This window comes from Poromitra crassiceps, assembly GCF_964638095.1.
Source record: "Poromitra crassiceps genome assembly, contig: HAP1_SCAFFOLD_129, whole genome shotgun sequence".
Taxonomy (NCBI): domain Eukaryota; kingdom Metazoa; phylum Chordata; class Actinopteri; order Beryciformes; family Melamphaidae; genus Poromitra; species Poromitra crassiceps.
In genome coordinates, this window is record NW_028152232.1 from 501,686 (window position 1) to 515,000 (window position 13,315).

Below are 13,315 nucleotides of genomic sequence, written 5' to 3' on the forward strand. Positions count from 1 at the left end.
CATACAGAGGGCAGGATCAGGACAACATACAGAGGGCAGGATCAGGACAACATACAGAGGGCAGGATCAGGACAACATACAGAGGGCAGGATCAGGACAACATACAGAGGGCAGGATCAGGACAACATACAGAGGGCAGGATCAGGACAACATACAGAGGGCAGGATCAGGACAACATACAGAGGGCAGGATCAGGACAACATACAGAGGGCAGGATCACAGAACATACAGAGGGCAGGATCAGGACAACATACAGAGGGCAGGATCAGGACAACATACAGAGGGCAGGATCAGGACAACATACAGAGGGCAGGATCAGGACAACATACAGAGGGCAGGATCAGGACAACATACAGAGGGCAGGATCACAGAACATACAGAGGGCAGGATCAGGACAACATACAGAGGGCAGGATCACAGAACATACAGTAGAATTGAGTAGTTTGACCTACTTGGTGAGAAGCACAGACACGCTACAGCAAAAAACAAAACTTGCATCACTGAAAAGAGCAAGCTTCTGACTTGTGCTTGTCTTATATGTAGAAAACACATGGAGAAGAAAAACAGTATACAGTATCATTGGCACAATACATATTTTCCCCATTTCATTTAAGTTATATTTGCCATTGTTTAGTCAGCATACGTGTAAGGAATAGTAATTTGTAAATCTGAAAATGTGAAATATTAATATGGCAGATAAAAGTCTCCAACACTCCAGAGTGCACAAAGTAAAACGGCTTCTTAGCAGTGTAGAAGAGCTATTCTTGAATTTATTATTATTATTATTATTATTATTGACTTGGAGGCATCGTGTCTAATACAACATGATACTCTATCAAAATGTCCAGACACTTGTGCCAAGGTGAGGTCTTATTCAGGAGGGTCTGTACTTTAGCAAAGCTGCAGTCACTTCGGATGGCATGTTTGGTAATTCAACCTCCATCTGGCAAACTATAATTTCATGATTTATTGAAGGAAACTCGTCAACCTTTCATTTCAAGTAACCTTTGGCTGCCCTTCATGCAGTGAGGTTCCATCACACTGCCAAGTCTTTCCAAAAGGTCACAGGCATGCAGACATCAGATCTCAGTTACAGTCTCCACTCTTTGACTTTCTAAGAGTTGGGCTAGCACCAGCGAAAGTGGTCTAGTTACAGTTATTCAAACGATACTGTACTTTGCAGGGAAATGCATGTAGAGAAGAGGCTGACGCAGTGCTAACAGAATTGATTGGACTCACAGGTAATGTAACAATTCATAATACATTGATCCTTTTATATGGTCCCAAAATGCTGACAGAAATCAAATTCTAATTTTTTTTTGTCTTTGTATTTTTTTTTGTTCTTGTGGTAAAATTGACATTTTACATTTTATTTGAGTTAGGTCAATTTGAAATGAACATAATATAGCTCTGTAACATCGTTAACAACATCATCCCTATTCTGCGTTCTAATTAATGAAATGAGACAGGAAGTATGTCAGGTCATAGCGTGGCGGGCAGTGCAGCCCCAAGCCCTGGCAGAGGGCCAGAAGTCGCTGGCAGGCGTTCTTCCCGCTGTGGTCGTCCCACACTCCCACGTTACAGAATGGCACATCGTACTCCCCGGAGATCAGTTTATCGTCAGCAGCCAGCTCATTGAGCCACAGCGCTCCCTCCTGGTGCAGGCTGCGCAGACGCTCGGGGCTGGCCGTGCTCCTCAAGGCCTGAAGGTGCTGCGACACCACACACATGACCCCTGCAAAGTGGCCTCTAGAGGGCAGGTCTGTGGCCGAGGGCAGGCGGGGCCGCACGCCACACGCCACCATGAAGGCTGCCATGAGAACGTCCACGCCGTACAGCTGCAGGATCCAGTCGCGCAGGTAGAAGCCGCCCATGCGTGCGTTGATCTCGATGAGGCGCGGGCCCAGCGTGGTCATCTTCAGCTCCACGTTGAAGACTCCGTCCTGCAGGCCGCAGCCCAGGCAGGCGTGGTGCGCCGCCCGGATCAGCTGGGCGCGCTTGTCTGGAGCCACGCCCGACGGCATCCGAGCTGCCGTCTCGGTGAAGGTGGGGGCGCGGGTGGGGCCGTTGTCGGACACGAAGGCCCCCTCCAGCTGGCCGTCAAACAGCACGAGGTCCACGTCATGCTCGGTGCCGCCCACGTACTCCATCAGGGTCATGGCGTTGCCCCAGCCCAGGCCGATACCTGGGAAGTCGCGTCCAATGCGTTCAAAATGTGCCAGGCTCTCTGTCAGGGAGCCAACTTTCCGAACACCCACGGCTCCGGCTCCATACTCAAGTTTCATCACAGCAGGGAAGCGGACCGCTTGGACTGCTTTCTGCAGGTCCAGAGCGCTCTCCACGTGGAGGCAGGGAACTGCATAGGAACTGGGAGAGGGGGAGAGAAGAGGAACACATTGAAGGAATGAACCTGAATGAAGTGAGGAATTGGAAGGCCACAAGCGGGGGGAAGTGGCTGGTGAGGAGCAGGTGTTCACAGGCTTGTCTGCAATGCCACTGAAGAGATTTCCTGCATCAAAATCAGCCACGGCTTTCAAGCTGTCTCCTTCCCCGCTGACGGTCCCTCCTCTCGGTCCGTTCTTCACGTCGACCTGGCTATCCACCTGACCGGCGGGCTCCTCAGCAGAGACGGGCTGGATGCCTGTGGACTGCAGCAGACTCAGGAGATGCAGGTGGGTGCGGCTCTTCTCCTTAGCGATGCGGATAGCCGTGGGGTGTGGCCCTCTCAGCCCCAGCCTATCACAGACGAGCGACGTCACGACCACACAGTTATCCCAGAAGCACACGCAGCCGTCAGGACGAAGGCCAGAGGATGTCAGCCAATCACAGATGCGGACGCAGTGCTGGTCATCACGGAGGTGGTCTGGGAGGTCAGGCAGGGGCAAGAAGTGGTCCACCATTTTTGAGGCAAAGTGGTTTGGGTCACCGTCCACCAGGAGGATCTGATTTAAAATGGCAGCAAACATGTCAGTTATCCTGCTTGTAATACATTGACCTCACTGAAATGCACCTGCAACAGCCTGTCTACCACAAGTTACACTTTAGGGCCACTTTGCCAATTCTCAACCAGCTTTGAATCATGACAAAATCAGTAGTATGCAAATGAACAATGTTTAACTTCCCTCCATCTTGCCCCCGCTCTCATTTGTAGAACTTCCTGGTCCAAATGAGGTCATTGTGATGTCATTTGGTCGAGGAAGTTCTGCAAATGAAGGTAGCCAGAGCAATAATGATAGTGATCTTGATAGTGACTGTGACAGTAATAGTGACACCATGGTGATCGTGACCGTGACAGTAATAGTGACACCATGGCAAAACCGCTCCAAATGACATCATTACATTTGGACCAGGAAGTTCTGCGAATGAACGGGGAGCTCTCTGTCCAGGCAAGATGGAGAGAAGTTGAGCATTGCTAATTTGCATAATATACACTACTGATTTTGTAATGATGTAAAGCAGGTTGAAAATCGGCGAAATTGCCCTTTAATGTTGCACACATTTAGTCAATCTCTGAGGCAATCACCTTGAGCTCGTAGTGTTTGGCCGCTTCCCAGACAAACCTCTTACTGTGAGCTCCCGCTCCCACCACAAGCACCGTCCTCCCCTGCATCAGGAAGCACTGCGAGCGCGTAAGAGGTGTGAGGAGGAGGGTACCCCGACACGCCTCCTTTTCCATCCTTTGCTCTGGGAAAGAGGAATGGAGACAGAGGGATGGATGGAAGCCCAGCACCACTGGCTTGATGATGGAGCCGTCCGATGTGAACAGCAGGTCCACTCCTAAGAGACAGAGGGAGACTGAGTGTATGGCAGCTGAGATGTAACAGGGCTAGGACTTAATGTGAGAAACAGCTCTTTGTCAACATTGAACAGCAAATGATCCTTCGGGGTTTTAGCGTACTTAGAAATCATTTCATGCTTCTTCTTTGTTTTAGCTTTTCATCCATGTGTTACATGAAACATATCACACACACCTATCATGTCTGTTTGAGCTTCATCCATGTGTTACATGAAACATATCACACACACCTCATGTCTGTTTGAGCTTCATCCATGTGTTACATGAAACATCAATCACACACACCTCATGTCTGTTTGAGCTTCATCCATGTGTTACATGAAACATATCACACACACCTCATGTCTGTTTGAGCTTCATCCATGTGTTACATGAAACATATCACACACACCTCATGTCTGTTTGAGCTTCATCCATGTGTTACATGAAACATATCACACACACCTCATGTCTGTTTGAGCTTCATCCATGTGTTACATGAAACATATCACACACACCTCATGTCTGTTTGAGCTTCATCCATGTGTTACATGAAACATCAATCACACACACCTCATGTCTGTTTGAGCTTCATCCATGTGTTACATGAAACATATCACACACACCTCATGTCTGTTTGAGCTTCATCCATGTGTTACATGAAACATCAATCACACACACCTCATGTCTGTTTGAGCTTCATCCATGTGTTACATGAAACATATCACACACACCTCATGTCTGTTTGAGCTTCATCCATGTGTTACATGAAACATATCACACACACCTCATGTCTGTTTGAGCTTCATCCATGTGTTACATGAAACATATCACACACACCTCATGTCTGTTTGAGCTTCATCCATGTTACATGAAACATCAATCACACACACCTCATGTCTGTTTGAGCTTCATCCATGTGTTACATGAAACATCAATCACACACACCTCATGTCTGTTTGAGCTTCATCCATGTGTTACATGAAACATCAATCACACACACCTCATGTCTGTTTGAGCTTCATCCATGTGTTACATGAAACATATCACACACACCTCATGTCTGTTTGAGCTTCATCCATGTGTTACATGAAACATCAATCACACACACCTCATGTCTGTTTGAGCTTCATCCATGTGTTACATGAAACATCAATCACACACACCTCATGTCTGTTTGAGCTTCATCCATGTGTTACATGAAACATATCACACACACCTCATGTCTGTTTGAGCTTCATCCATGTGTTACATGAAACATATCACACACACCTCATGTCTGTTTGAGCTTCATCCATGTGTTACATGAAACATCAATCACACACACCTCATGTCTGTTTGAGCTTCATCCATGTGTTACATGAAACATATCACACACACCTCATGTCTGTTTGAGCTTCATCCATGTGTTACATGAAACATATCACACACACCTATCATGTCTGTTTGAGCTCTGAGTCCACCACGGAGCACAGAGCTCATGCTGGACTCTTGTTGCATGATAACGCGGAGGCAGTCCAGGGCAGTGATGGTTGCCAGGCGACGGATTGAGATGGCCATGGCAGGGTCGGTGAAACCGCACTCTGACAGGGTGGTCTCCAGGGACTGGCTCAGGGACTGATGGTGAGAGAGAGGGCTGTCAGATGCACCCACCCTACACACCACCTGAGAGGGAGAGAGGAGAATGAATTTGCAGATTGCACATTATCTAACATTGTTCATACAAAAATACACAGACTTATGAGTCAGCTGAGCTGAAAGTGATATAGCAATTTGGCAAAGAGAAGGAATTTGGGAAACATTTTGTTTGGAACCTTAATGTTTTCAGCACACCATATTAGGTCTCTATAGAGCTCTCAACAGTCACGTGACATGAAAAGACTGCAGTTACTCCTTCAACAAGGAGAGTTTGTTAAGTTGTGCAAGCAAATACAGCTGTGAGCAATTTTCCAGTTCTGGAGAGGGTGGTGGTGAAGGGATAGTGGGAGTACTGGAATAAACAAATGAGTAGGAATATTGGAATAACTCTCCCGGAGTCCCTGTAATATGTTGATAAACTTGCAATCAACAATAAAGAAATGAATAAAAAGAAAGAAAGAAAGAAAGTAGGAAGAAAAGACTGTTTCCAATTGAGTGCATACACAGATTGTTAGTCTTGAATCAGTGAATCTGAGTTTGATGCATCGTGCCTTTGATATGTACCTTGTAGAGGAGCGGGACGTTCTGAGGGGATCGAGTAACGATGGCACACACTCTGAAACACACGTCTGCAATAGAGAGAGAAACACTCTGAAACACAGGTCTGCAATAGAGAGAGGAAAATAATTTGTAGTTCTGCTCGTTATGAACAAAGACTTTCTCTTGACTTCTAGGCCGTGCATAGCACATCTTTGAGTTGATTACACTTCACTTGCATTCCATAATGAGACAACACAATAATACCATTACTTCCCAGAACACAAGTGGCCATTGTCTTTAAGGAACTGTTCTCTCAACTTACACTACGGACAAACAATACAGAAGGCCACTAGCTGCAGCCATTCCTCTCACTGAAGCCCTCACCAGTGTGCTCTTCCAAAGCACAGCTCTGTAGCCTCACCAGTGTGCTCTTCCAAAGCACAGCTCTGTAGCCTCACCAGTGTGCTCTTCCAAAGCACAGCTCTGTAGCCTCACCAGTGTGCTCTTCCAAAGCACAGCTCTGTAGCCTCACCAGTGTGCTCTTCCAAAGCACAGCTCTGTAGCCTCACCAGTGTGCTCTTCCAAAGCACAGCTCTGTAGCCTCACCAGTGTGCTCTTCCAAAGCACAGCTCTGTAGCCTCACCAGTGTGCTCTTCCAAAGCACAGCTCTGTAGCCTCACCAGTGTGCTCTTCCAAAGCACAGCTCTGTAGCCGGGCTCCAGGCTTCAGTGCAGGGCAGTGAGCCTCCAGCAGGACAGCCTCCCCAGGCAGCAGGCCTGGCAGCAGCTGAGCCACTCTGCTCCACACTTCCTCTCTGCTGCTCTGGGGCAAATAAACAGCTGCTGCTGCTGCTTGGCCCACAAACCTGCCGCCGCTGCACTTCAGAACCACCTGCATCAGGGCGAGGCAAAGCGTCAGAACGAGGCAAAGCGTCAGAACAAACCATTTCAATGTCATCATTACACTGATTTGATAAACCTGTAGCTTTACAACATTTGATTGCTGGAGGGAAACGGATGATGTTGAAAACAACCAAGGGTACTGTAATTAAACAGCTTTTTTGTGTATTTGTCCTTATTTTAAAGTCAGTAATGTTGCTTTTACTTAAGTACATTTTAAAACATTTTTGAAGTATTCTTTTAATGTTACAATTAAAATAATCTAGTTTGAAGGTGGTCGGACACACCTTGTCTGAGTGCCTCAGAGCCTCGGAATCCAGGAAGGAGTCCACCTTGTTTCTGATGGAGTTCAGGCCGTCCTTCACGGTCGCTCCCAGGTGCACCAGCTCCAGCCCGCCCATGGTGCCTTCCTCCAGCACCGGGTGTCCCGAGGGCACCAGCAGGGCCAGGGTTGGCGGGGTATGAATCTTAGCTTTCTGCAGCAGGAAGCGTGCGGTCAGAACGTCGCCCCAAAACCTCCCGAGGGATCCAGAAGTTCCCATCGGGCAGTCCGCGTCACGGGTCACTTCCTCCGCAGAGTACGGGTCACATGAAAGGAAGTAGGTGACCACGCGAGGCGGGTTGAAGCTAGTGAGGAAGGTGCGGCCCCCGAGGTCAAAGGTCACAGCCTTGTGGACCAGGAGGGAGGAAGAGGAGCACGAGAGCCAGGAGGGAGAGAGGCACAGCAGGGCATCTCCTGGAGGAAGGGGGGTGAGAAAGAGACACTCTTGGAGATCCTGCACGGTTTCTCTCGGGTCATGCAAAGTTCAGCATTGAGTGGAATGTGAAGCTCTTGGCACTCACTGTCAATGCACATGTGCACATAATACTAAAGTCTCTAAGGCTACGTTCACACTGCAAATCTTAGTGCTCAATTCTGATTTATTGGTCAGATCAGATTTTTTTTGTTTGGCTGTTCACACTACCGTTTAAATGTGGCCAATATCAGATTCCAGTGTGAACTGCTCACTGTCCTGAACTGATCCGCAAGTCCCGCAAAAGAACAATAACAAAGACGCAACAGTAGATTTATCATCCAAAACCTGGTCAAGTTCACTGTAAAACATGCAGGTGATGCGACCACGATTGCATCATTGGTTTAGCTTCTTTAAACCTGGCATTATAAGGCTCTCTGACATTGCAGCCACATTCAGCCATTTCTTTCTTTATACTTTCAAACACAGACCGGTTACTATTAGGGGTGTGAAAAAATAATCGATTATAAGATGCATCGCGATGCGGACGTGCACGATTCTGCATCGATTCACAAATGTCAAAAATCGATTATTTAAAATATATATATTTTTATTTTTTATTTTTTTAATAATCAAATATAATGGAAGTATATGCAGTTGTTTATTTTAATTATGGATCATAATACAATGCAATTCCAAATGCACTATTATTTTAAAAGTAGCCACACAGTGAGAAAAAATAAATCATGTATTGTGGAAAAAAGTGATGCATCAATTTAAGATGCATCGAGATCATAGACATCGAGATGCATCGAGATGCATCGATAATCGTAATCGAATTGAATCGTAGCCCTCTGAATCGTAATCGAATCGAATCGTGAGGCCAGTGAAGATTCACAGCCCTAGTTACTATATGACCCCTCAAGTGGCACCCCAAATACTGCCTCTCCACTGACTACCTCCATATTTGCATTCACCGAGTGACTCCGGCCAGTGCAGAATTGTGACGAATGTCCATCTAGTGTGATGTAAAAGTCGCATGAATTCTGATACAGGTCACATGACTGTTCAGACTGAGGTTGCATTTAAAGAAAATCTGACCTGTATCTGATTTAGAACCACATATTAAAGTAACCCAAATCAGAATTGAAAAGATTAGATTCTGTCTGTTATTGTCCATCACTAAAGGGGGGACTATGGATCTGTGGTCGTGCACGTGACTCGTGACACGAGGGAGCAGGGAGGGAGGTGGTCGTGCACGTGACTCGTGACACGAGGGAGCAGCGAGGGAGGTGGTTGTGCACGTGACTCGTGACTCGAGGGAGCAGCGAGGGAGGTGGTCGTGCACGTGACTCGTGACACGAGGGAGCAGCGAGGGAGGTGGTCGTGCACGTGACACGTGACACGAGGGAGCAGCGAGGGAGGTGGTTGTGCACGTGACTCGTGACACGAGGGAGCAGCGAGGGAGGTGGTCGTGCACGTGACTCGTGACACGAGGGAGCAGCGAGGGAGGTGGTCGTGCACGTGACTCGTGACACGAGGGAGCAGCGAGGGAGGTGGTCGTGCACGTGACACGTGACACGAGGGAGCAGCGAGGGAGGTGGTCGTGCACGTGACTCGTGACACGTGACACGAGGGCCGAGAGGTTCGGGAACACAGAGACTCAGGTCGAATAGGAGAGCGAGGCGCCCGGAGGGACATTGAGGAGGGCGCGGCCCCCCGAGTCTGGAATTTGTGAGAGGCAGCAATGTGCATCCAGTCTGCCGGAAAGCCATTAGAAGAAGAAGACTGATGACAAAATATCGACTTGAGAGAAAAAAAGGCCAGCACTCAAAAAGGTAATTTAGGCGTTTTAGATAGTTAGCTTGAAGTTGTACAGCAGCACGATTTATCATTGCTGTTGTTTGAAGAAATCGACTTGAGCCAGAAAAACTCAGGTTGAGCGTGCGAAGCCACAGGGCCCCTGGTATTCCTAGCTACCTCCAGGGACCTTGCCTGCCAGCCGACCCTTGCTGGCCCACACTTAAGCACCCCTCCCGGGGTACAGACCTCCAGCCGCAGCCCAGGGACTGTGTGCCCCTGGTAATCCTTTTTAAAACCACGTGCCTAAACACATGAATTGGCATGAGTTTGGTCACATGGTACATCCTCTCCAGAGTCTCCAGCTTAGAAATTTGCATGTGAAGCGCGTGGATTTCTAGTTAGAGTAATTCCTCAGACAAACTCTACACATACAAATGACAGATGTGGCTGTATGATGTACAGTAGAAGACAGTGTAATACAGTAAGACCGTCAAGATGTTCTGTTGCTCTTTACCTGGGCTCCTCTGTCCGGCCTCCAGCAGCAGAGAGAGGTAGGGGAGGGGGGAGCCCAAAACACAGACGCACACCTCTGAGTACTTCACACCTGTAATCATCCACAAGAACCAAGTTATAGTTGAAGAATATTTTCTGCACTATTGAATATATGAATTTGGTGAAATTCATAAGCAATAGAATTCAATAAAATGAAATACAACAATAAAGAAAAAGAAAAATGTTCCCTCCCTCCTGGTGAACAGTGATAATATCATATATCGCTAGATTTTGGCAGGACAGCATCGGATATTACATTTTGGATATCGCCAATATCGTATCAAAATACTGTATACACAGAGTAGGTGGCTGATGCTGCTACTGTGCGTACATGATGGTATGGGAGGGCGGGGCTTTTACTATGCCATCTAGCTGGCTCGTACCCTGTAGCAGGTCCTGTGTTTCAGGCAGCCCGAGCTCCCACAGAGCCTGCTGCAGAGTCCGCTTCAGCGCCTCCTCTGGGCTGGAGGGGCCCCACTTCACGTGCACGCTCCCAACGCAGGGCCCCTGAGAGGAGGGCAGCGTGGGGCGAGGAATGACCACGCCGGGGAAGGACCTGATGGAGAGCTGCAGTGTGTGTGTGTGTGTGTGTGTGTGTGTGTGTGGAGAAAGAGTGCAATGGAAAAAGTATAGGGTCAAAGTGATCAAAAAGATACTAATAAGTCAAATACAACACTGTCAGCCAGGGGCGTTGGAAGTACTTTTAGGTAGGGGGTGCTGCCATCGATTCAACATTGGGGGGGACGGCTGCCGGGGCCCACAGGGCGCCGGAAAATTTGACCACTTTGTCGCCAGATTAGAGGAATATTAATATTAAGATTAGACTGTTGTGTCATTATTCAGTCACCTTTTCTCACTCACCTCCATGTCACCACTTCCTCCCACTGCTGTGTTGGAATCCTCATTCTCTCTCCCACCCTTTTTGGACTTTTAGCCATATTTAGAGGAATATTAAATTTTAAATTAACATTAGGATTATACTGTTGTGATGTCATTATTCAGTGTCTTCTCCTCTTCTCTGCAGCATTACTCAATTTACCCTCAGGACTCAGGGACAGTGATAGCCTACCTGCTATTCCTCCCATATATCCAGGGCCGGATTAATAGTAGCTACCATGGGCCCCCGGTGCTATTCATTTTCTAAGCTATTCATTTAGCCTTTCAAGGTAGTCATAAAGATTATATCTTCCAGACTGAAATGTTATAACAGAAGTGGAGTATTGGCCAGAATTACATGAACATTTGGACACTTATTCCGCGGGTATTTTGCATGTTGCGTTCAGGTGCACTGTAAAAAAAAAAAAAAAAAAAAATTTTTTTTTTTACATCTCTTGCCACCAGGGGGTGCTGCAGCGGCCACCGCACCGTGCTTCCAATGCCTTTGCTGTCAGCTGCTGCATCATTTGTCTCTGGCGTCCATGGATCCATGGTCAGACGACACCAGCTGCACTCATTCAAACGCAGCGGTTAACTTTTCAGTTGGAATTCAGCCGAACTGGCAGCAAACCCCTTAAAGATAATATCATGAAGACTAAAATGCAGCCTATATATCTCAGTGTTTTCCCTATTGAGATGTCATTCACAATGTCTTTGCTATGTTTCCTTATCACCCATATTTATTTCTATTGTTTTTTTGTTTTGTTTTTTTTATTTTTTATAAGGCCCATTTCCCCCCTTGTGTTTCTTCAGTGAAAAAAGTTGGCCAAATGAAGCTGCAGGGCTAATATTTGAGTTCCAACAAAATAATTTGTATTTCAAAGTAGCATAAGGCATAACATCTATTATTAGTCTTTGGAATAGGCTCATGCCCTTCTAGCTCACTCAAGATGTACTTTGTACATCTTGAGAGCCATGAGCCATGGTACATCTGAGCCATGGCAACTCTCTTACTAAAAGGCTTTGGTTACCTCAAATGACAATGTAGAAAAAACAAATGGCGGAGACAGCTGTCAGATCCTTGTGAATCGATCTTTGCTTATAACTTTAGTACACTGAGTATGACCTGTGTAAATAACACGCAGGGCTAAATTTATGTCCAGCTGACTCTTAAGACCTTCTGCACATGTAGACTTAGACAAGATGCACTGTAACTAATTTATTACGTTTGTGACATTCCAACTTTTCTGTTATCCTCCGATTACACTTGCACATTCAAGGATTGGTGTAAAAGCATTGGTATCTAGACACAATCTGAAGGGCATGATGGAATAAGATCCATTCTCCTAAAAGAAACAATTGATTACATAATTGAACCCTTAACTTACATCCTCTCATTGTCCTTACAATCTGGAGTTATTCCTCAGGATCTAAAAATTGCCAAAGTCATTCCAGTCTATAAATCAGGTGATCCTAAAGATTTAGGTAATTACCGTCCTATATCGATTCTCCCTTGCATCTCAAAAATCTTAGAAAAACTGGTGTATACTAGGATCTCAAACCACCTTACTCTAAACAATATCTTATACCCACACCAATATGGTTTTCGAAAATGTTCTCTACTGAGCATGCTTTGTTACAATTAGTTAATAATATATCTACAGCATTGGATGACAAGAAATTTGCTCTTGGTGTCTTTCTTGATCTATCCAAAGCTTTTGATACCGTTAATCATGGAACTTTAATCTCCAAACTAAATAGATATGGGGTTGATGATGTTGCTCTCCTGTGGCTCTCCAACTACTTATCTGATAGAGAGCAGTTTGTTTATATTAATGGTAGCTCTTCCAAGAAATCAAAGATTGTCTGTGGGGTTCCTCAAGGTTCTATTCTTGGTCCTTTGTTATTTTTGATTTACATTAATGATCTAGCCTCCTCTTGTAATCATCTTCTCCCAATCCTTTTTGCCGATGACACCAATCTTATAGCCTCACATCACAACTTTAAATCTCTGATCCAGTGTGTCAATGCTGAATTGTCTATTGTCTCTAAATGGTTTGAGTTAAATAAGCTTACACTTAATGTTTCTAAATGCAACTTCATGATTTTTGGCAATAAAAACAAATATTATGCCACAGAGGATGCTACAGTATTTATAAATGGAAAGCAAATTCCTCAAGTATTAAATACAAAATTCCTAGGTGTTATAGTTGATTGTAATCTAAGCTGGAAAGATCATATTAATCTGGTATGCAGTAGATCCATGAAAACTATTGGAATACTGAGAAGGGTGCTTCCATTTATCCACCCAACTTCATATCTCACTTTATACTACAGTCTTCTTTTTCCTTATCTCAACTACTGCAATATTGTTTGGGCTGCAACCTTTTCTTCATACACTAGTAAATTACTCCTTATTCATAAGAGATTCCTAAGAATAATTTCTCACTCTGAGTATTGTGAACCCTCTGCTCCACTTTTCAGACAGTACTCTTTAT

General features: G+C 45.8%; 1 protein-coding gene across 1 annotated transcript in view; it reads right to left on the reverse strand.

Moving 5' to 3' along the window:
* Positions 1-1,270: 1,270 nt before the first annotated feature.
* Positions 1,271-13,315, reverse strand: part of LOC310800867 (carnosine synthase 1-like) — a 13,102-nt gene continuing 1,057 nt past the window's right edge. Inside the window, exons 2-9 of the mRNA XM_083664758.1 lie at positions 10,325-10,508; positions 9,904-9,993; positions 7,140-7,588; positions 6,634-6,844; positions 5,978-6,042; positions 5,209-5,440; positions 3,524-3,777; positions 1,271-2,942 (exon numbers count right to left, since the gene is read on the reverse strand). Coding sequence (XP_083520884.1) covers positions 1,449-2,942; positions 3,524-3,777; positions 5,209-5,440; positions 5,978-6,042; positions 6,634-6,844; positions 7,140-7,588; positions 9,904-9,993; positions 10,325-10,508 — 2,979 coding nt within the window. The 3' untranslated portion in view covers positions 1,271-1,448. The remainder of the gene's footprint in view (positions 2,943-3,523; positions 3,778-5,208; positions 5,441-5,977; positions 6,043-6,633; positions 6,845-7,139; positions 7,589-9,903; positions 9,994-10,324; positions 10,509-13,315) is intronic.